This window comes from Colobus angolensis, unplaced genomic scaffold (assembly GCF_000951035.1).
Source record: "Colobus angolensis palliatus isolate OR3802 unplaced genomic scaffold, Cang.pa_1.0 Scaffold102, whole genome shotgun sequence".
Classification (NCBI taxonomy): Eukaryota; Metazoa; Chordata; class Mammalia; order Primates; family Cercopithecidae; genus Colobus; species Colobus angolensis.
Window position 1 is genome coordinate 1,908,192 of NW_012111142.1, and position 21,007 is coordinate 1,929,198.

Consider the following 21,007-nt stretch of genomic DNA (forward strand, 5'->3'; position numbering starts at 1 on the left):
GAAGGTGCTCCAGGGAAGTGAAGAAGGTTGTTGTTTTTAGACATTTGCTAGTGAAATCCTGCTGCGGAGCCTTTCTCACATTCCCTCTCCCAACCCCCTCTGCAGCACAGTGTGGGAGGAGGAGAGGGAAGGGAACCGATGTTTACTAAGCACCCACTATGCTCCAGGCACAGTGCCAGGTGCAGGTGCCAGGCACTGTTGGCTTAATCATTCAGCACAAGCCTGAGAAATAGGTATGACTATTCCTTTTATTGAGAAAAGGTAAGGGCTTTGTCCTGAGTCACACGGTAAGTGACAGATCAAGGAACTGAACAGGGTGGTCTACCTGTGGGTCTGTGTTGGTGGTTGTGCTAGTCTGCACTCACAGCAAGTAACAGCTGTGGGATTTGACAGAAAGTATGAATAGGGAGAATCTTCCAAAGCACCAGGAGGTAGCAACTCTGCGGCCTGGGTCTTCTCTCCTAAGAGATTGTAAAGTTTAAAAGCTGCAAAGGAGCCTTTGAGCCACTCTTGGAAAGAGAGTTCTTGAACAGAAGACCAAACCAGATCCATCATTCGAACTGGGGAGGAGGGTTGTTTATCTTGGACTGGGGGACTGCCAGTCTCTGGAACAAAGGCTCTGCTTCTCAGTTGCTCTGAACACACGCAGCTCCTTTAAAAAGCTGACCCTGGGACATGGCCTCCATGGCTTGAGAGGTCAAGGTCCTGCTCTATAGCTACCAGGGTCTCAGGGAAGTCAGTGTGGGAGCCTTGACGAGTCAGAGACTGCACAACACTGCCATCTCCTGGGAGCAAGGTCCACTCTGGCCCGGTCAGACAGAATCCCAGCTCAAAATACCTGGCTAAATCATGCATGAGGCTCTCTATCACCCCAGGGAACCTTCTGTGGTCACGTTATGAATCAGGATTGCCTAGGTTTGTGTATTAGATTACAAAGCCTGTGGAGATTGAAAGCATGGGTTTCCATGTCAAACATTCAATTATTCTTTTTTTTCATTTGACAAATGTTTACTGAGCATCTACTTTGTGCCAAGCACTGTGCTAGGCACTGAGTACACAAGGATGATCAACATAAATGGTCGTGGCTGGCAGTGGTCTCTCACGCTGGTAATCCCAGCACTTTGGGAGACTGAGGCAGGAGGATCACTTGAGCCCAGAAGTTCACAATCAGCCTGGGAAACATAGTGAGATCCTATCTCTACAAAAAATAAAACCAGCCAGGTGTGGCAGTGCACACCTGTAGCCCCAGCTACTCAGGAGGCTGAGGCAGGAGGATTGCTTGAGCCCAGGAGGTAGAGACTGCAGTGAGTCATGATTGCACCCCTGAACTCCAGCCTAAACAACAGAGTGAGACTCTGCCTCAAAAGAAATAACAATTTTAGGCCAGGCGCAGTGGCTCACACCTGTAATCCCAGCACTTTGGGAGGCCGAGGCGGGCAGATCACCTGAGGTCAGGAGTTCGAGACTAGCCTGATCTACATGAAGAAATCCCGTCTCTACTAAAAATACAAAATTAGCCGGGCGTGGTGGCACATGCCTGTAATCCCAGCTACTCGGGAGGCTGAGGCAGGAGAATCGCTTGAACCCGGGAGGTGGAGGTTGCAATGAGCTGAGATCATGCCATTGCACTCCAGCCTGAGCAACAAGAACGAAACTCTGAAAAAAAAAAAAAAAAAAAAAAAGAATAACAATTTAAAAAAGACAAATGGTCCTTAACTTCTTAACTTCATGAAGCTTAGAGTCCAGTGGTGAAGATGGACTGTAAACAAGGAATTATCTTGTGAACAAAGAATGTATTCATTACTACTGCAACGAGTGCTGAGAGGGAAAAGCATGGGTGCTGCAGGAGTTTATAATGTACAGGAGGATTGTAGGGGGACCCTGGCCTAGTCAGGCAGTCAGGGAAGCCTTTTCTAAAGACATGACCTACATGCAGACACCTGAAGGATGTATAGGAATTAGTTAAGAACAACATGTGAGGAGGCCATGAGATAAGAAGGAGCCTGGCCCGCTTGAAGAACTAAAAGAACGCCGGGCACAGTGGCTCACGCCTGTAATCCCAGCACTTTGGGAGGCTGAGGCAGGTGGATCATGAGGTTAGAAGTTCAACACCAGCCTGGCTGAGATGGTGAAACCCTGTCTCTACTGAAAATACAAAAATTAACTGGGAGCGGTGGTGGGGACCTGTAATCCCAGTTACTCGGGAGGCTGAGATAGAGAGTTGCTTGAACCCAGGAGGCGGAGGTTGCAGTGAGCCAAGATCGTGCCACTGCACTCCAGCCTGGGCCAGAGTGAGACTCCATCTCAAAAAAAAAAAACTAACTAAAAAACTAAAAGAAATTCTGTATTGATAGATCACTGGGAGGAGGAAAACAGTAGTGTGAGGTGAGGGTGGAGATCACACAAGGCCTTGTCTTCGAGTGTCAAGTGAAGGATGGGGCTCTACATTGGTCAAGACTCTTTTTGTTACATGGAAACTCATTTAAGTAAAAAGGCAATTTACTGGTTCATGTAATTGAAGCTCCAGACATGGCTGGATCCAGGAGCCCAGGGTTTTCGTGGCAGGGCAGAGTGGCTCACACGGTGGCTCACCTGTAATCCCAGGGATATAGGAGTTAAGAAGAAATTATTTAGGCAGATAGTGAGGGTAAGGAAGTTCTCAGCAAGGTTTTCCTTTTAAGGAAAAGCAGCCCCCAAATCATTTTCTTTTCTAACAAAGAGCAGCTTGTAAAATTGAGCTGCAGACATAGACAAGCAAGCTGGAAGACTGCAAGGGTGAATACCGGCAGTTGTGCCAATAGGAAAAGGCTACCTGGGACTAGGCATATTCAAAACGGCAGCTTCATGTTCTCTTCTTTTAGCCGGCCACGTTTACAGTAAAAAGCAGACAACATGGCGCCGGCCAAGTGGAAAGGCCATTTGCATAATAAGATTAGGATGGGGTGGCCAGCCTTCCCCCCTCGCTATGTAAACCTCACGCCTAGTCCAACTAATCTGTGGGCCCTACATAAATCAGACACCACCTCCTCAAGCCAGTCTATAAAATCTGGTGCAGTCTGCCACAGGCCAGAATTTCCATTGGGGCGCCCATCTCTCTCACAAGACAGAGAACTGTTCTCTTGTCTCCTTCTTTTGCCTATTAAACCTCTGCTCCTCAAGTCACTCCTTGCGTGTGTCCGTGTCCTGAATTGTCTTCGCACAAAACAATGAATCTCAGGTATTTACCCCAGACAACAACGATGCTTCACCAGCACTTTGGGGAGCCAAGGTGGGCGGATCACCTGAGGTCAGGAGTTCAAGACCAGCCTGGCAAACATGGTGAAACCTCGTCTCTGCTAAAAAAAAAAAAAAAATTAGTTGGGTGTGGTGGCACCCGCCTATAATCCTAGCTACTATGGAGGCTGAGGCAGGAGAATCACTTGAACCCGGGAAGCAGAGATTGCAATCAGCTGAGCTCACATCATTGCACTCCAGCCTGGGCGACAAAAGCGAAATTCTGTCTCAAAAAAAAAAAAAAAAAGATTTTATTTTCCAGCCAGATGTGGTGGCATGCGCCTGTGATCCCAGGTACTCAGAAGTCTGAGGCAGGAGGATCGCTTGAGGCTAGGAGTTTGAGGCTGCCGTGGGCTATGATGGTGCCTGGGTGACAAAGTGAGATCCCATCTTCTAAAGAAATGAAAAAATGTAAAAAGACTTTCTTTTCCACTAAGTTATTATTATCTCTGCTTGTTTCTAAATTTATTAGTTTACCTCATTCTCTCCTGCACTGACAGGATCTGTCAATCTGGTAGGAAAAGAGTCACTGATACTCATCAGGCCTATATCCTTGTAACCTATGATTCAAAAAGAAGGTTAGCCCTTTACCTTCCATTTGGAAAAACATCATGGAAATGCTCTGATTGGTCCATCTTGGTTCACGTGCCTACTCACTGGCCCAATCACTATGTCCACAGGGATGTGGTCCAATGATTAGGCTACCCTGGGCTACGTTCCTGCCCCTGTAGCAGGAATGGGGGTGGAAAGGAAAGGAAGCGGAAGGTACTGTGACTGACAGCCCTGGGCCACATGGAATCTGAGAGGAGTTTCACTCAAGGAACAGAGTGCTGATTATAGGAGAGAAGTGAGGAAGATTGTGGGATATCCAAAAACACTGACAAAACAATATTATAATGAACAAAAAGCTATGAGAAACTATTGAAAAGTTGCAAGTGAAAAACTATAAACAAATTATGATTATTTTTTTAAGATGACACTGGCTATTGTAAGGGTGGAATGGAGGGGCATGAGTGGAAGCAAAAGGACTTCAGATTCTGGGCACACTGAAACACCTCCCAGCTATCTATGAGTTACCCAGAAATACTCCATGCACCACAGCAAAGGCCCTTGTAAATGCACAATAGAATTTGTAAGAAAGTATGAGAAATCCTCATGTGCCAAAGATAATATGGAAACAGGAAAACAAGGTTGAGTGAGAAGCTAAAGCTGTAGCTCCCTTAGAAAGTTCTTAGGTAGGTTGGGCATGGTGGCTCACACCTGTAATCCCAGCACTTTGGGAGGCTGAGGCGGCCGGATCACCTGAGGTCAGGAGTTCAAGACCAGCCTGACCAACATGGAGAAACCCATCTCTACTAAAAATATAAAAATTAGCCAGGCATGGTGACGCAAGCCCATAATCCCAGCTACTTGGGAGGCTAAGGCAGGAGAATCACTTGAACCCGGGAAGCAGAGGTTGCAGTGAGCCTGTAGCAGGACGAGCTGCAGACAAAACTCCTCAGACACCAAGTTAGAGAAGGAAGTGGTTTATTCGGCTGGGAGCATCAGCAAGACTCCTGTCTCAAGAGCCAAGCTCTCCAAGTGAGCAATTCCTGTCCCTTTTAAGGGCTCACAACTCTAAGGGGGTCCATGTGAGAGGGTCGTGATTGATTTGAGCAAGCAGGGGGTACGTGACTGGGAGCTGCATGCACTGGTAATTAGAACGAAACAGAACAGGACAGGGATTTTCACAATGCCTTTCCATACAATGTCTGGAATCTACAGATAACATAACCGGTTAGGTCGGGGTCGATCTTTAACTACCAGGCTTAGGTCAGGCAGGCCCAGGACTGGTTTCAGGTCTGGTTCCTTGGTTTCAGGTCTGGTTCCTAGGCACTGGGCTATCTGCCTTTAGTTTTGCTTCTCTTTCTTTTTCTGAGTATAAAACAATATAAAACAATATGAGAGGGTCTGTCTCTCTTCTCTCAAGCCGAGATCACACAATTGCACTCAAGCCTGGGCAACAAGAGCAAAACTCCATCTCAAAAAAAAAAAGAAAGTTCTTAGGTAACCAAGAGATTTGGATTTTAAGTCGCATAGGGAAACAAGACAAGGTCTTGGGCCTAAATAACATGGGTTTTAGATCTGACATCCTTTCTCTCCACTACCCAAACCCCACTTAGAGCTGAGCATCTCAGCAAATGATGAAATGATGGACCAGGGGGAAAAATGTACCCATCACCATGAAGAGATCATTTGTGTCTTGGCCTGGGCTCTGGGTAGAACAAAGTCATCTCCTTTGGGACTTTCTAAACATGAATATTCTCATGGGTTTGGGATTACATTTCATTCCACTTGCGGGGTCCTGTAATCCCTAAGCTGATAAATTAACTTTAAAAAGGGTTCCAGGCTAGCTATACCCTTGAGGCATCTGTGAGAAACACACATACAAATTCTCCAGAGAGAGACCCTCAGCCCAGGATGCACAAGCACTCACAGAAAATGCTCGCTGAGTGCATGCCCACAATCCCAAGCTGGTGTCTTTAGCCAGTCCTCCACCTTTAGCTGGCCGCCTGGCCATTCCTGGCCCCCTCCCAACCTGTTTCTGACCCTCCTGGTTTCTGTCCTCATGATTCCCCTTCCTGCCTGTGGCCTGAATTGAGCCAGCCAGAGCCCTCATATTTGTCTCATTGTCTGGCTCAGACCTCCTGCCTCCCTCTCAACCTAGTTTGGGGTCCCCTTTGGTTATGATGCTCTGGCTGCCCCCACTAACAATATTTCTCCACCACTTAGGCCCAGCCTGGCCTTGGGATTCTACATCCTGGTATAATCCCACATCCAGGAATGACCTCACATCCAGGCATGACCCCACACAGATGATGGCCCTCTCTGTTTGCCCTGGCTCAGCTTACTAGACCCAGACAGAGGGAACAGACAAATTAGAAGTATGTTCTGGGTTGGTCTTCATTACAGTCTGTGGCAACTTACAGAGGTGACATGGCCAAGTACAGCCTGAGCTCCTCCTGACACCAGAACCCCTTCAAGTCAGGCAGGTGTTAGACCGCTGGTGTGGGAAGCCACTCCTGACCTCCACCCACCTGAATCAAGGAGTGTGTTCTCTGACCATGTTCCAGGAACCCGAATTCCTTCTCGCACCATGGCCGGTGGCGGTGAGGCTGGCAACACTAAATGCTGGCACTGAGATCTGAGGTGGAAATCAAATAACTATCTGACTTAGAAAAACAGATCCAACACAGCAGTCTTTGTGAGAAGAGAAAGGCCCTGAGTGTGCCAGAAACACTGGGCTGGCAGCTCTGCCCTGCCCTGCAGTCAGAGGAAGCAGCTGCTTGCCTACCTGAGAGATTAAGGCAGGGCCTTGACAGCCACTGCCAGGGCAGGATTCTCTGCCTGGACCCTGACAGGCCAGATGAAGCCAGGCACCTTTCCCAGGCAGGCCCTAGGGGCATTGAAGGAGGGTGGCAATGAACCCTCAGAGCTCACATCTGGGGGTGTGATTTGCTAATGGCAGAGACAGAAAGGTTGGCTCAGGCCCTGGGCTGTGTGCCCTGAACAGATGCCTTCACCCCTCTATTCCCACAGCTCTCAATGCACAGAGACCTCCATCCCAATGCCTGGTGCCCAGAATTCCCATTATTGGTTTAATTACCTTTCTTCTTGCCTAATCTGTGGCCTCTGTTGTAGCAGTGTCTGGCACATTGTAGGGGCTCAATAAATAGCTATGAATGCATCGTTGACTTCCATTTTCTTACTGTAGATAGAGGGGATTAAACCCTATCTCTAAAAGACATTCATTTGCACACAGTTTAGCAGTGCCAGGGACAAGGGTTCAAAGTCTGGCTCCACCACTCACTAGCTGGGACTTACAGCAAGTTATTGAACCTTTCTGTGTTTCCCCTCTGTAAAATGGGGATATTACAGTACTCATCTCATGAAGTTATAGTGAGCAAAGCAGTTAGTTTAGGGGCATTTGCCTTGTGTTAAAATAAGAGCTCCACAGACACAAAAGGCCATGTATCACACAGTTCTAATGAGATGAAATGCTTAGAATAGGAATACTGTTGTGACACTGTATTTTCCAAAAATGGCTACACTAGCCCCCATCTCACATACTGTTCTGCAATATGACCTTGCCACACTCCCAACAAGAGGTAGAGGGTAATTCCCCTCCTCTTGAATCTGGACTGGGCTGAACGAGTTGATGGCAATCAATTGGATGTGGCTGAAGTGATGCTGCATGACTTCCAAAGGAAGGAAAGGAAAATACAGCTGCCACTGGACCCTCTTGGTGTACTTGCTCTTGGGATACTCACTGGGAAGCCAGCACCAAGCTGTGAGAAACCCAAACAACAAGGAGAGGTCATGTGCAGGTGTGAGATTTGACAATCCCAGCTAACCCAAGACATTGAGTCATACTAGACATGAGTGAAGAAGCCTCCAGATGACTCTAGCACTAGCTATTTGAGTTATTCCCAGCTGTTTCAGTGTTTCCAAGTGCTATGGTCTGAATGAGTGTCTCCCTGAATTTCATATGTTGACATCCTGGCCTGGCATGGTGGCTCACTCCTGTAATCCCAGCACTTTGGAAGGCCAAGGCAGGCAGATCACCTGAGGTCAGGAGTTTGAGACCAGCCTGGCCAACATGGTGAAACCCCATCTCTACTAAAAATACAAAAATTAGCCAGGCGTGGTGGTGGGCACCTGTAATCCCAGCTACTCAGGAGGCTGAGGCAGGAGAACTGCTTGAACTCAGGTGGCAGAGGTTGCAGTGAGCCAATATCGTGCCACTGCACTCTAACCTGGGTGACAAGAGCAAAACTCCATCTCAAAAACAAAGAAAAAAGAAATCCTAAGCCCCAAGGTGGTGGTATTAGGACCTGGAGCCTATTGGGAGGTGACAAGGTTGAATGAATGGGACGAGTGGTCTTATGAAAGAGGCCCAAGAAAGACCCCTCACACCTTCCACCATGTGAGGACACAGCAAGACAGCACTACCAGAGCCAAAGAATGGGTCCTCACGAGACCAAATCTGCCTTGATCTTACATTTCCCAGATCCATAACTGTGAGAAATAAATTTCTGTTGTGTCAGTTACCTAGTTTATGATGTTTTGCTATAGCAGACAGGCAGACCAAGACAGGAAATTGGTACTGAGAAGTGGGAGTGCTACTGTAACAAATACCTGAGATATGGAAGTGGCTTTGGAATTGGGTAATGAACAGAAGCTGAAAGAATTCTGAGTTGCATGCTAGAAAATACTTACATTACCACGAATTAACTATAAAAGGCAATTCTGGCAAGGGCTTAGAAAAAGAGGAGAGCTGGGCCGGGACAGTGGCTCATGCCTGCAATCCCAGCACTTTGGGAGGCCAAGGCAGGTGGATGACCTGAAGTTGGGAGTTCGAGACCAGCCTGACCAACATGGAGAAACCCTGTCTCTACTAAAAATACAAAATTAACTGGGTGTGGTGGCACAGGCCTATAATCCCAGCTACTTGGGAGGCTGAGGCAGAAGAATTGCTTGAACCTGGGAGGCAGAGGTTGTAGTGAGCCAAGATCGCGCCATTGCACTCCAGCCTCGGCAACAAGAGCAAAACTCTCAAAGAAAAAAAAAAGGAGAGCTGTAGAGAGAGCTTCAGTCTTACAGAATACCTATATGGATGTGAGCAGAACATTGGTAGAAAAGAAACTGCCTCCGCAAAATTATAACTGAGACAGTGAAAGAGATCTAACCTAACCGATTCTGTCTTGCTTCCTACCTTTAAGCTGTCCTTGTTCCTTCCTGGGCATAGGCTGAACTAACTTTGGGAGGAACTTATAGTTATAGTTTTAAACAAAGATGACAACAGCCCTTTCCCAAAACACACCTCCTTGCCTGGGGACCAGACTGCCTTAGTAGGACTAACAAATTAGCCACAAGATTAGAAATCATGTTAAGGAGTCATGCAGCTGGAGGATAGAAGATTCTGACCCTCCCTAAACTGCTCCTAAGATCAGTGCTTGAGACATTTTGCAGACCCTGCACTTGATGGATCAGCTGGCACCACCCAGATCAATAAACTGGCTCATCTGATCTTGCAGCCCCCACCCAGCAACTGACTCGGCACAAGAGGAGAGTTTCAATTCCCTATGATTTCATCTCTTACTTGACCAATCAGCACTCCTAGCTCACTGGCTTCTCCCACTCACCAAGCTGTCCTTAAAAACTCTGATCCCCAAATGCTTGGGGAGCCTTGATTTGAGTAATAATAAAACTCTGATCTCCCACATGGCCAGCTCTGTAAGAATTATTCTTTCTCTATTGCAATTCCCCTGTCTTGAGAAATTGGCTCTGTCTAGACAGGGGCAAACTGAACCCATCGGGCAATTACAGAAATACAGTGAAGACCATTCTAATAAGAACTCACACAGAAATGAAGAACATGTTATGGGACAGTGGAGGAAAGGCCATGCTTCTTATAAAGTGGCAAAGAACTTGTCTGAATTATGTTCATGTTCTAGTGTTTTGCAGAAGGTAGAGCTTGTGAGCAATGAAATTGGATATTTGACTGAAGAAATTCCAAGCAATGTATAAAATGTGCTGTTTGGCTTCTCTTGAGTGCTTATAGTGAAATATGAGAAGAGAGAAATGATTTAAAGTTAATGAAACTGTTAATCAAAAGGGAAGCAGAACCTAAAAATTTGGAAAATTCTCAGCCTACCCATATTAAAAAAAATCGGAAAGCTTGTTTGAGAAAGAACATGAAGGGTGTGGCCAAGTTTGATAAGGAAGTTAGTTCAGATGGGCCATCTCAATCAAAGCTAGGAGCTATTCATCCAGACAATAGGGAGATTAGACTCCCATCTAAACAGAAGCCAGGACCTATTGTGCAAGACAATGGAATAATCCTGAAGGCATTTTGGAGATCATCAAGGCTGTTCCTTACTTCACAGGTCCAGACTGCAAGGGACTGGGGGAACAGAACAATTTCAAGGCTCTGCTCTTTGCCAAGCTCCTTGGCTGCCCCAAGTTCAGGTCTAGTGAGTTCAGGTGCACAGTGGTACTCTGTAGCTGCTCCTCCAGAGGGCACAGAGCGTAAACTTTGGGAGTGTCCACAAGATGCCACCTCGACCAGCACACAGAGTATATAAGCCAAGGAGGCATTACTCCCTCCATCAAGATTTCAAAGGATGAAGCTACCCAGAGCCTCAGGTGTGTGACCCAGGCAGAGGGCTGCCAAGAAGTCTGGGCCACCACAGAGTCCCCACTAGGTCAATGTCTAGTAGAGCTGCTGTCAGATCAGTAGAGTCACCTATGTGTGATTCCAGCCTGGGAGAAGGGTAGGCACTTGACTAAAACCCATGAGAGCTGCAGCATAGGCTGCACCTAGCAAAGTCATGGAGGTAGGGTCTTCTGGAGCCTGAGGTCCCAATCCCTGCCCCAGTGTGCCCAGCAGGTTGGATAGCAAACCAAAGAAGATTATTCTCAGTCTTAAGATTTAACATTGTTGGCCCGGTTAGCTTTCAGACCTGGGTCCTGAGACCTGTAACCCCTCTTCTTCCCTGTATCTCCCTTTTACAGTGGGAATGTCTATACCATGCCTATCCCACCACAGTATTTTGAAAACACATAACACTTGATTTCATAGGTTTATAGCTGCAGAGCAAATTTGCCTCAGGATGAGTTGTACCTTCAGCCTCACCCATATCTAATTTAGCTGATATTTAGAAAAGACTCTGGACTTCAGACTTTTGAGTTGATGACAGAATAAATTAAGACTTTTTGGCAGGGTGCGGTGGCTCAAGCCTGTAATCCCAGCACTTTGGGAGGCTGAGATGGGCGGATCACAAGGTCAGGAGATCGAGACCATCCTGGCTAACACGGTGAAACTCCGTCTCTACTAAAAAATACAAAAAACTAGCCGGGCGAGGTGGCGGGCACCTGTAGTCTCAGCTACTCGGGAGGCTGAGGCAGGAGAATGGCATAAACCCAGGAGGCGGAGCTTGCAGTGAGCTGAGATCCAGCCACTGCACTCCAGCCTGGGCGACAGAGCGAGACTCCGTCTCAAAAAAAAAAAAAAAAAAAAAGTCTTTTGAGGCTGTTGGGTTGGAATGAGTATATTTTGCATGTAAGAAGAACATGAAATTTGGGGACCTAGGACCAAAGTCTGAATGTTTGTGTCCTCCCAAAATTCATGTTGAAATCTTAATCCCCAAGGTGATGGCAGTGGGAGGCAGGGCCTCTGGGAAGGTGATTAGGTCATGAGGGTGGAGCCCTCATGAAGGGGATTTAGTGTCTTTTTTAAAGGAGGCCTGAGAGAGACCTGTTGCCCCGTCCACCATAGGAGGACACAGCAAGAAGGCACCATGTATGAGCTAGAAAGTGGGCCCCTACCAGACACTGAATCTGCTGGTGCCTTGATCTTGGACTTCCCAGCCTCCAGCACTGTAAGAAATAAATTTCTACTATTTACAAAACCACCAGTCTATAGCATTTTGTTATAGCAGCCCAAACAGACAAAGATACCAGGTGAGGCCTCAGACATCGTGGAGCAAAAACAAGCTTATATCTCCACTGTGCCCTGACTGGTTTCTTGACTCACAGAATCTGTGAGCATCATAAAATCATGCAAAAGTTTAATACCATTAGATTTTGGGGTACTTTGTTATACAGCAAATGTTGAACAGAAAAAAAAAAAAATCCAAACCTCCAAGGGTGATTGGAGGTGGTTGGTCTGCTTTCTCCTTCATCATTCACGTGACTCCACACAAATCACATAAATTCTCAAAACTTCCATTTCTTTATCTGGGATAATAATAGCCCTCCTACCATCATATAAAAATGAAGTCAGAAACCAATGAAGATGAAGCTTTTATGAAATGACACCATCATGAGAAGCAAAGAGATTGCTACTCATAACTAGCCTTTCTGTTAATTGGAGAGCTGCACTCAGTGAATCACATAAGACATGCTTTCTGGAAAATAGTTATTAACCCAAACCCACAATGACAACTTACTGGATGTAGGTGGAGCTTTCATATTTGGTGAAAACCAAACCAAAGCCCTCCACAGTTTCCATAGGACAATCAGACAGACATGAGACATGCTCCCGTCAGTGACCTCACTTGTTTTGAATAACGACACACCGACTTGTGGGAATGCTTCTTGTTCTGATAATGGGAACTGAGAAGCGCCTTCAGTCTTCCAGAAATAGATGCTGTGTGCCCTGCCAGCATGACACCCAGTGCCAGGGTACCCACTTTACCCATCGTGGGTTCCTTTCCATGAATCTGCTTAGAGGGGGGCTTTGGGGATTGAGGCTGGTTTTATTGATTCTATTCCTTAAAGAATTCATTTCTGTATTCAGTATAACTCTTCCCCAAGTATACACCCCAGTTAATTTTGTAGCAGTGGGAAATAATTAAACATTTTCTTCAAAGTGACCATGACACATAACTCCCATCTGTTGCCAGTACCCTCCTGCCCCCTCTCCTGGGTGTTTTCTCACTTACAGCCTCTAACACTTCTTGAAAGAGTTCTTGGTTAGCCAGTGACTAGCTATGGAAGTTGCTCAAATCACTTGTCACCTGTAAAATTGAGATAATCCTGCCTCATAGGTCAGGGAGATTCCAGCATAATGAAACACTCTGCTGTGCAACTAGTAGATTTCATTCACTCATTCTGAAAATATTTAATGAGACTTTTGCTATGTGCCAGACACAGGCCTAGATCCTGGGTAAACACTGGTGAAAAAAGCAGTCTCTGCCATCTGGGAGTTCCCAGGGCAGTAGAAGAAATGGAAAGTAAACAGGTTATGAACATAGAGTGGGATAAGCACCTCGAAGGGGGAAATAGAGGTGATAGAAAACCCAGAAAAAGCTCCCAAACCAGACACCGGAGGCTCAGAAAGTGCTTCTTGGAGGAAACGATGTTTAAATTGAGACCTGAAGAACAAGTAGGAGTTGGGAGAATATGGCAGATGGTGGAATGGAGGGAAAAGGCAGAGAAAGGCAGAGAATGTATTGGAGGGTGGGATAGAGGGGAAAGGTGGATAAAGGTGGAGAATGTAGTGGAGGGTGGGATGGAGGGGAAAGGTGATTCAGGTGGAAAGAAGAAGAGCTTCCAAGTCCTGGGGGCAGGAGGGAGCTGCCGTGGTTCCCCATGATGAAGCTTGGAATGCAAGGCTGAGAGTAAAGGGAGAGAAGCGGGTAGGTAAGCGGTAGGTAAGCGACAGGCAGGCGAGTCACATGGGCCTGGAGGCTACACAAAGGCCTCTGCACTTCAACATTTGAAAAAGCACTTAGCCGGTGGTGTGGAGAATGGATCAGAAGGGGCAAGTGGGAAGGCCAGAAGGCCATGGGGTGCCACTGCCAAAGCCCAGGGGCCATGCAGTGAGTCCTGCATGAAGGCTGTTATACTCATATCCAACCCCTTCTGCTGAGGGGTTTGGAATGCAGAAACACAAGGAGGGCACCTCTTACTCATGGTAATACGTTTTCTGGAGAATTCTTATAAGCAAGGCCAGCTTCTAATGAGTCAACAAGAAACGTTGAAGAAAGCAGCATGGCAGAAGAGGCAGAAGTACCCTGTCCCCAAGCCTGGTCTCGAAGGGCCAAGGAGATGACACTCCCCAGAACCACAGTGACCTTGGCCTCTGCTTTCACTTCCTTTGAGGCAGAGCCCAGCCACTGGGAGCCTGGCCATTGTGTAGGCCTGGGGCACATTGCTGAACAGGAAACTGCTTCTCTGAGAGAATAGTTGAATGTCAAGAGGGAGAGATTGGGCCCCAAACAGTTCCAACCCAATTTTCTCACTGAAATTCTCACCACACCCCAAAGAAAACAAGCCTGACTCACAGACCACATCAACGCTGGAAGGCGGGGAAGCCTGGCTGGGTGTTGCTGCCCGCCTCTCAGGACTCCTCTCCCACATTCCCTGGGGCACACGCACTGCGGTATTTCTTGGGAAGCCATGGAGAGACAGTGATCCTTATTACCCACACCCACCTCCACTGCCCCATGGCTCCAGCCACCTTTTTCTTCCTCCCCTGAGCTTTTAACTTCCAAGCTGTTGCCAAGTGGAGGCAGGGAAAGCAGTTGAAATACGATCAGGGAGGAGGAGGAAATTTTTGAAGCCATTCCAGGGGCCACAGAACTGGGAGTGTCCGCAGCTGATTCAACAGATGAGGAGGCAGAAAAGGGTCAGGAAACATGAACGAGACTTAGGGTCAGAATTCTAGTTTCACCACATGGTAGCCGAGAACCTGGGGCAAATTAATAAGCCTCTGTTGAGCTTTAGTTGCCTCAACTCGAAAACGAGAAGAATAATGTCTCGCTTCGAGGGTTACTGGAAAGCATCTAGCCCAACATCTGAGATAGAAGAGGTGCTTGGAGAATATGTAGGTATTGCCTATACAACTCATAACATTTATCCCATACAGTTTCTACTTGTGCTAGACTTGATTCCCCCAGCTAGCCTTACAGGCAGCTTGACGGCACAGACTGTTATGCAGCTCTTCTTCTCAAACACTTCACACTTAATGTGGGTCAATACATATTTCCAGGCTGACTGATACATCCAGATATCCAGATCTCTGCAGGAGCTAATATAATGCCAAAATAACAAAGTGTTTGGCATCCAGGGCACATAGTATCCCCCTTTAATGCGTTAAGCACGGGGGTATTTGCACACCTTTCTTCCACATGTTAGGTGTAGCCTAGAAGTAGCCAGTCCGTAGAAGAAATCTGAAGTGGTTTGAACTGTGTAGGGCTGGTGCTGCACTGTCTGGGGGCATCTACCACTCCCCAGCAGTGTGATCTTGAGTGAGTAACTGAACCTCATCTGTAAAATGGGAACATTCAGAGTACTACCTCAGAGTTGTCGGGAAGATAAAGAGTATACGGAAAGCACTCAGAATTGTGCCTGGCATGGGGTTAACGTTCCAGACAAACTCATCACCACCACAACCATCATTGTCATCATTGTCAAAGCACAGTTTGCTGAGCTGGCAACAATGGAAATCTTACCCCAGATAAAGATCCTGCCACCTGTGCTAGGGAGTCCACACTGTGTAGGGGAAGGGTACAGAGCTGGGCTGACTTTCTGGAATAGCCCATATGGCAAGGTGACTTTGTGGAAGTACTTTGGAAATGTAAAATGTGTTACAAATATTAGTGTTATAGTTTTTGTTTTTCCTGTATATACAATACTTTAAAATCTAAAAATGGTATCATAAACATAATCCTAGTTTTCACTTATTTAACAGTGTACCATGCACTAGATACTGTGCTCACTGCTTTACACAGATGTACTCACTTAAGGTACCCAACAATTCATAAAGGTAGAATTATTTTCATCCCCACTCTAAGGATAATGATATTCAAAAGTCACTCAAGGCCTCAAGTGGGATTCAAACTTGGGTCTGTTGGCTCTCAAGTCTATGCTTTTAACTATAAAGTTGTTATAAACTTGTGGATGGAATATAAGTGTTCTGAGCTGAATAAGATGCCAGTAACCCTGCTCTCAGATTCTGAGGGTTCTACCTCCCTTCAATAAGCATCAAGGCATCTTAGTACTGCAGAGCACGAACCAGTGCTTTGCTATTGAAGCACTAGGAAGAGGAAAATCACTCTTCCTTTCCGTTGTTCCAAGTTAACCACATCAATCTTGATTTGTCTACCTTGGAAGAATCCAGAGCTCAGTTGACCCTGCTAAGATTTTAAATTACAATTCTCTTAAAATTTATGTTACTTTTTAGAATATTCAGGACAATAAAAAAATTACAATTCTTGAGTCTAAGGATTTGCAACCTAGCCCAGAGACTATTTCATTTTCTGGCTAGGACACGAAAACAAAATACAATACTCCCCTCCTTCTAAAAAAAAAAATCGTTTTTCCTCCTAAAATCAAAAAAGTACTTTGCAGTTAAGAAAAAAAGACGACAACCAATTGTAGCTTATTTTCCTTTATTATCCCAAAATATCTGTGCGAATGTCGCACAGACAATGTCGCAAAACAAGGCAGAAATCTGTAGCCAAGTACGTCTCACTCAGAGGAAAGAACTGATTGGACAGAAGGCACCAGAAATTGCATTTTGTTGGGTTACATGTAAACAGGAAATGGGGGGAAAGATTCACGAAAGAGAAAGGAACTTGCACCGTCATTTCATTGCCACATCCTGAGGATGAAGAATGGCCTTGCTCGCTGCTGATGCTCCATCTGCACCTTACATTGTAGTGTAAACTGCACCTGATGCTAAGGAGACAAATACCCACACAGCAGCTATGCAGAAGGGTATGAAAAGGAATTGAGATTGATCTAAGCCCGCAGGTCCTCTTTCCCTCATAGCTCCCAAGGGCATCTTGTTTGGCAGTGCCTTGCAAATGACCTGCTCGTCAACTGATTAGTGGAAAAGTCAAATCCTAAAAAGCTCAGTGAATACATTTTGCTTCTGTCATGCTCTTCAATCAGATGACTTGGATGGGTCCGGGGGTGGAGGGACGTACCACATCTGGCCTGTCTTCTTAGGTGATGACGGTGGGTGCACTGCGTCCCGTCCTCTCCTGCAGCTGGGACACTTTGAGAGCAATGGAAATAAGGGGGGCCAACATGACCTGAGGAAGACATAGAGAGAAGCTTTTCCATCACTTCCTCTAAACACAGATGCTTAGCTCCAAAAGCATATGTCTGACTGCCCACTTCCAGGTCTCCAAGGCTCCTCAAACTCCAGAAGTCCAAAAACAAACACATGTTATATCACCCAATACCTAGTTCCAGCAGTTTCTATTTCAGTGGATCAACACCACTGTCTTTCATGTAAAGTGAACAAGTAGGAGTTGCTCCTGACATCTTCCTCTGCATTTTCCCCATGCCCAGTCCATGAGCAGGCCTAAGTGACTTTTCTCCGCTAAATCTCTCTCCACGGCCCCCTTTTCTCTCCACTCTCCAGCTGTAACTCTTGCTAAGTCAATATCCTCTCTCTTACCTGGAGCAGTGAGTGCCTCCACATCCACTTGTGTATCTTCCAATTTCTTTCCCACATTGTACCCAATGGGATTGATATGGTTTGGTTCTGTGTCCCTACTCGAATCTCATCTTGTAGCTCCCATAATTCCCAAGTGTTGTCGGAGAGACCCAGTGGGAGATGAGTGAATCATGAGGGTGGGTCTTCTCTGTGCTGTTCTCATGCTAGTGAAAGGGTCTCATGAAATCTAATGGTTTTAAAAACAGGAGTTTCCCTGCACAATTTCTCTCTTTTGCCTGCTGCCATTCATGCAAGACATGACTTGTTCCTTCTTGCCTTCCACCATGATTGTGAGGCTTCCCCAGCCACATGAACTGTAAGTCCAATTAAATCTCTTTCTTTTGTAAATTGCCCAGTCTCGGGTATGTCTTTATCAGCAGTGTGAAAACAGACTAACACAGGAATCTTTTTTTTTTTTTGAGACGGAGTTTTGCTCTTGTTGTTCAGGCTGGAGTGCAATGGTGCAATCTTGGCTCACCGCGATCTCCGCCTTCCAGGTTCAAGAGATTCTCCTGCCTCAGCGTCTCTAGTAACTGGGATTACAGGCATGAGCCACCATGCCTGGCTAATTTTGTATTTTTAGTAGAGATGGGTTTCTCCATGTTAGTCAGGCTGGTCTTGAACTCGCGACCTCAGGTGATCTGCTGCCTCCCAAAGTGCTGGGATTACAGGCGTGAGCCACCGTGCTCAGCCTAATACAGGAATCTTTAAAAATGCAACAACCCCTCCCCACATCTACTTCTTGCTTAAAGGAAAAAACAAAAAAAAAGAATTGTGTTGCTTAAGTAAACAAATGCTTTCAATATTAAAAAAAAAAAAAACTAATAATCTAGTTGAACTGCCCATTTTACAGATGAGAAAATTGATACCCAAAGAGATGAAGTAATTTGACTAAATGACTCAATAGCAGAGCTAGGAGTAGTACATTTTCTACTGCTGATTGCTACTTTTTCTTGTCTAAATCTCCACCAATTCATTATACCTGGATGAGGAGAATCAGCTCCACCTGCTGAAACTGCCACGTGCCATTCCCCTTAGGGCTTGGGCAGTCCCCACAAAGTGTTGATGGCCTAGCAGCTGCAGAATAAGGGAAGGCAGCTCCCCGGCTAGATGGTGATACACCTGGGCATTGTGGGATCCTCACACTATTCACTGCCATCCCACCTCCCAAGGACTGTGGTTCAGAGGAAACAAATTTCATTCATTCTTTGAATCTACCATGTGCCACGCATTTATCTTGATGATCAAAAGACAAGTAAACACAATTTCCTTTTTCCTTTTCTCTTGTGCTATTAAGTGTCTATAATGCAGACCCCATTGCTTTTGGTTGAAGTTTTAGGGATGCCTACAACACAACAGGGTACTAGTGATGACTGAAACTGGGGCCTGGCCACTGGAAAAAATGTAAAAGTGAAGCATTCTCTCATCTCCCACTTTATGTAATAAAAGCAACTATACTACTCATGGAGGTACCTACAGTGGTCAAATTCAGACACAGGAAGGAGAAAGGTGATACCAGGGATTGAGAAAAGGGAGAAGTGGGGAGGCGCTGTTCAATGGGTATAGAGTTTTAGTTTTGGGGAAAAAAAGTTTTAGAGATACGTTGGACAACAATATGAATATGTACAACATTACTAAACTGTATACTTAAAAGTGGCTATAATAGCAAATTTTATGTTATGCTTAAAATTAGACTAAAATAACTATGAGAGCTGCTTATTCTGAAAAGTTAATGGTATATGCCAGCCACAGTTTTTAAACATTTTGCATTTATTATCTCCTTAAATCCCAGTAACAATTGGATGAAGTAGGTATTACTCTGCCATTTGACAGACAAGGAAACCAAGACTCATAACATTGTAACGACTTACCCAGGGACACACAGTTATTAAGTGGCAGGAATAGAATTTAAACAAGAGCTCTCTAACCCCAAAACCTTTGCCCAAAACCACTTTGCCAGGGGTTTCCAAATGAGTTTCACAGGATTTTAATTAGGTGTTAGAAGAAAAAAGGCTTTGTGGAAAAATAAACATGGCAAATGCTGTTTATTTTATTTTACTTTCAATTTTTTAATAAAAATTGTTTATGTTTAAGGTATATAATATGATGTCTTGATATACAAATACATGTGAACTGATTACTAGAGTCAAGTCAACTAACATATCAATCTTGTCACCTACTTACTTTTTTTGTTGTGGTGGTGCTAGTGAGAACAATTAAGATCTACTCTCCTAGTACATTTCAAGTGTTATTCATTATAGCCATCATGTTGTACATTCCATCTCTAGAACTGCTTCATCCTACAAAACTGAAATTTTGTACCCTTTGGACCAACATCTCTCCATTTTCCCCATCCACTAGCCCCTAGTAAGCCCCTTTCTACTCTGTTTCTATGAGTTTCACTTTTTTTAGATCCCACATACTAGTGAAATCATGCAGTATTTGCCTTTCTGTGTCTGGCTTATTTCACTTAGTGTAATGTCCTCCAGGTTCATCCATGTTGTTGCAAATGGCAAGATTGGCAAGACTTTGGTTTTTGTTGTTTTAAGGCAGAATAGTTTTCCACTGTGGTATAAACACACACACACACACACACACACACACACACACACACACATATATATCTCTCACAATTTCTTCATCCATCTGTAGATGTGCACTTAGGTTGGTTCTATATCTTGACTATTGTGAATAATACTGAATGAACAAGAGAGAACAGATATCTCTTTGACATATTTATTTCAGTTCCTCTGAATATATATCCAGAAGAGGGATACTGGATCATATATTAGTACTAAAAAATTTTTAACTTTTTGAGGAACCTCCATACTTTTGGTTATTCCAAAATAGCTCTACCAACTTACATTCCTGCCAACAGCGTCTGAGGGTTCCCTTTTCTCCACATCCTTGCCAACGCTTGTTATCTTTTCTCTTCTTGAGAATGGCCATCCTAACAGGTGTGAGGTGACAGCTCACTGTGGTTTTGATTTTCATTTTCCTGACGATTAGTGATGTGGACCACCTGTTGGCCATTTGTATGTTTTCTTTGGAGAAATGTCCTTCAGCAAATGCTATTAAACAGTTACCTTTACTGCAAGGCTTCTTGGCACCCTCTTTTTTTCTTTCCTTTTCTTAGAGATGGGGTCTTGCTATGTCACCAGGCTGAAGTGCAGTGGCTATTCACAAGTGCGATCCCACTACTCATCAGCATGGGAGTTTTGACCTGCTCTGTTTCCAACTTGGGCCTGTTTGCCCCTCCTTATGCAACCTGGTGGTTCCTCTCTCCCGGGAGGCCACCATATTGATGCCAAACTTAGTGTGGACACCCTACAGGCATAGCACACTATAGCCCAGAACTCCTACGCTCAAGTGATCCTCCTGCCTCAACTTCCTGAGTAGCTGGGACCACAGGTGTAGGCCACCATGTCCGAATTCTTGGAGACTTTATGGTGCATTGTATGCTGTGAATCACTGAGAAGGGGCTAACATAGCACAACACTTCCCCAACTTTTTTCTAGCTATGGAGCTCTGGTTGAGATGAGGGATTATGAAAAACACTTAAACTCTTTCCTGCACTTCACTGCTTCCCCTTGGCTCCTCCATTTTTGGGGGCTGTCCTTCAAGTTCACTGTCCCACCCTTTGCTCCCAGAGTCCCTCCTTACTCTGATATACTTCTGAAGACTTTTGGGGGAATGGCTGAGGAACCCAGCTCACTAGGCTGCAGGTCTGCAGAC

General features: G+C 45.5%; 1 protein-coding gene across 3 annotated transcripts in view; it reads right to left on the bottom strand.

Annotated features, from left to right (window-relative positions):
• Nucleotides 1-16,197: 16,197 nt before the first annotated feature.
• The window catches only part of PGM1 (phosphoglucomutase 1), a 65,367-nt gene continuing 60,557 nt past the window's right edge, over nt 16,198-21,007 (bottom strand). For all 3 annotated transcript variants that reach the window (XM_011940891.1, XM_011940901.1, XM_011940884.1), the window contains one exon: nt 16,198-16,862. In XM_011940891.1, coding sequence (XP_011796281.1) covers nt 16,773-16,862 — 90 coding nt within the window. In that variant the 3' untranslated portion in view covers nt 16,198-16,772. The remainder of the gene's footprint in view (nt 16,863-21,007) is intronic.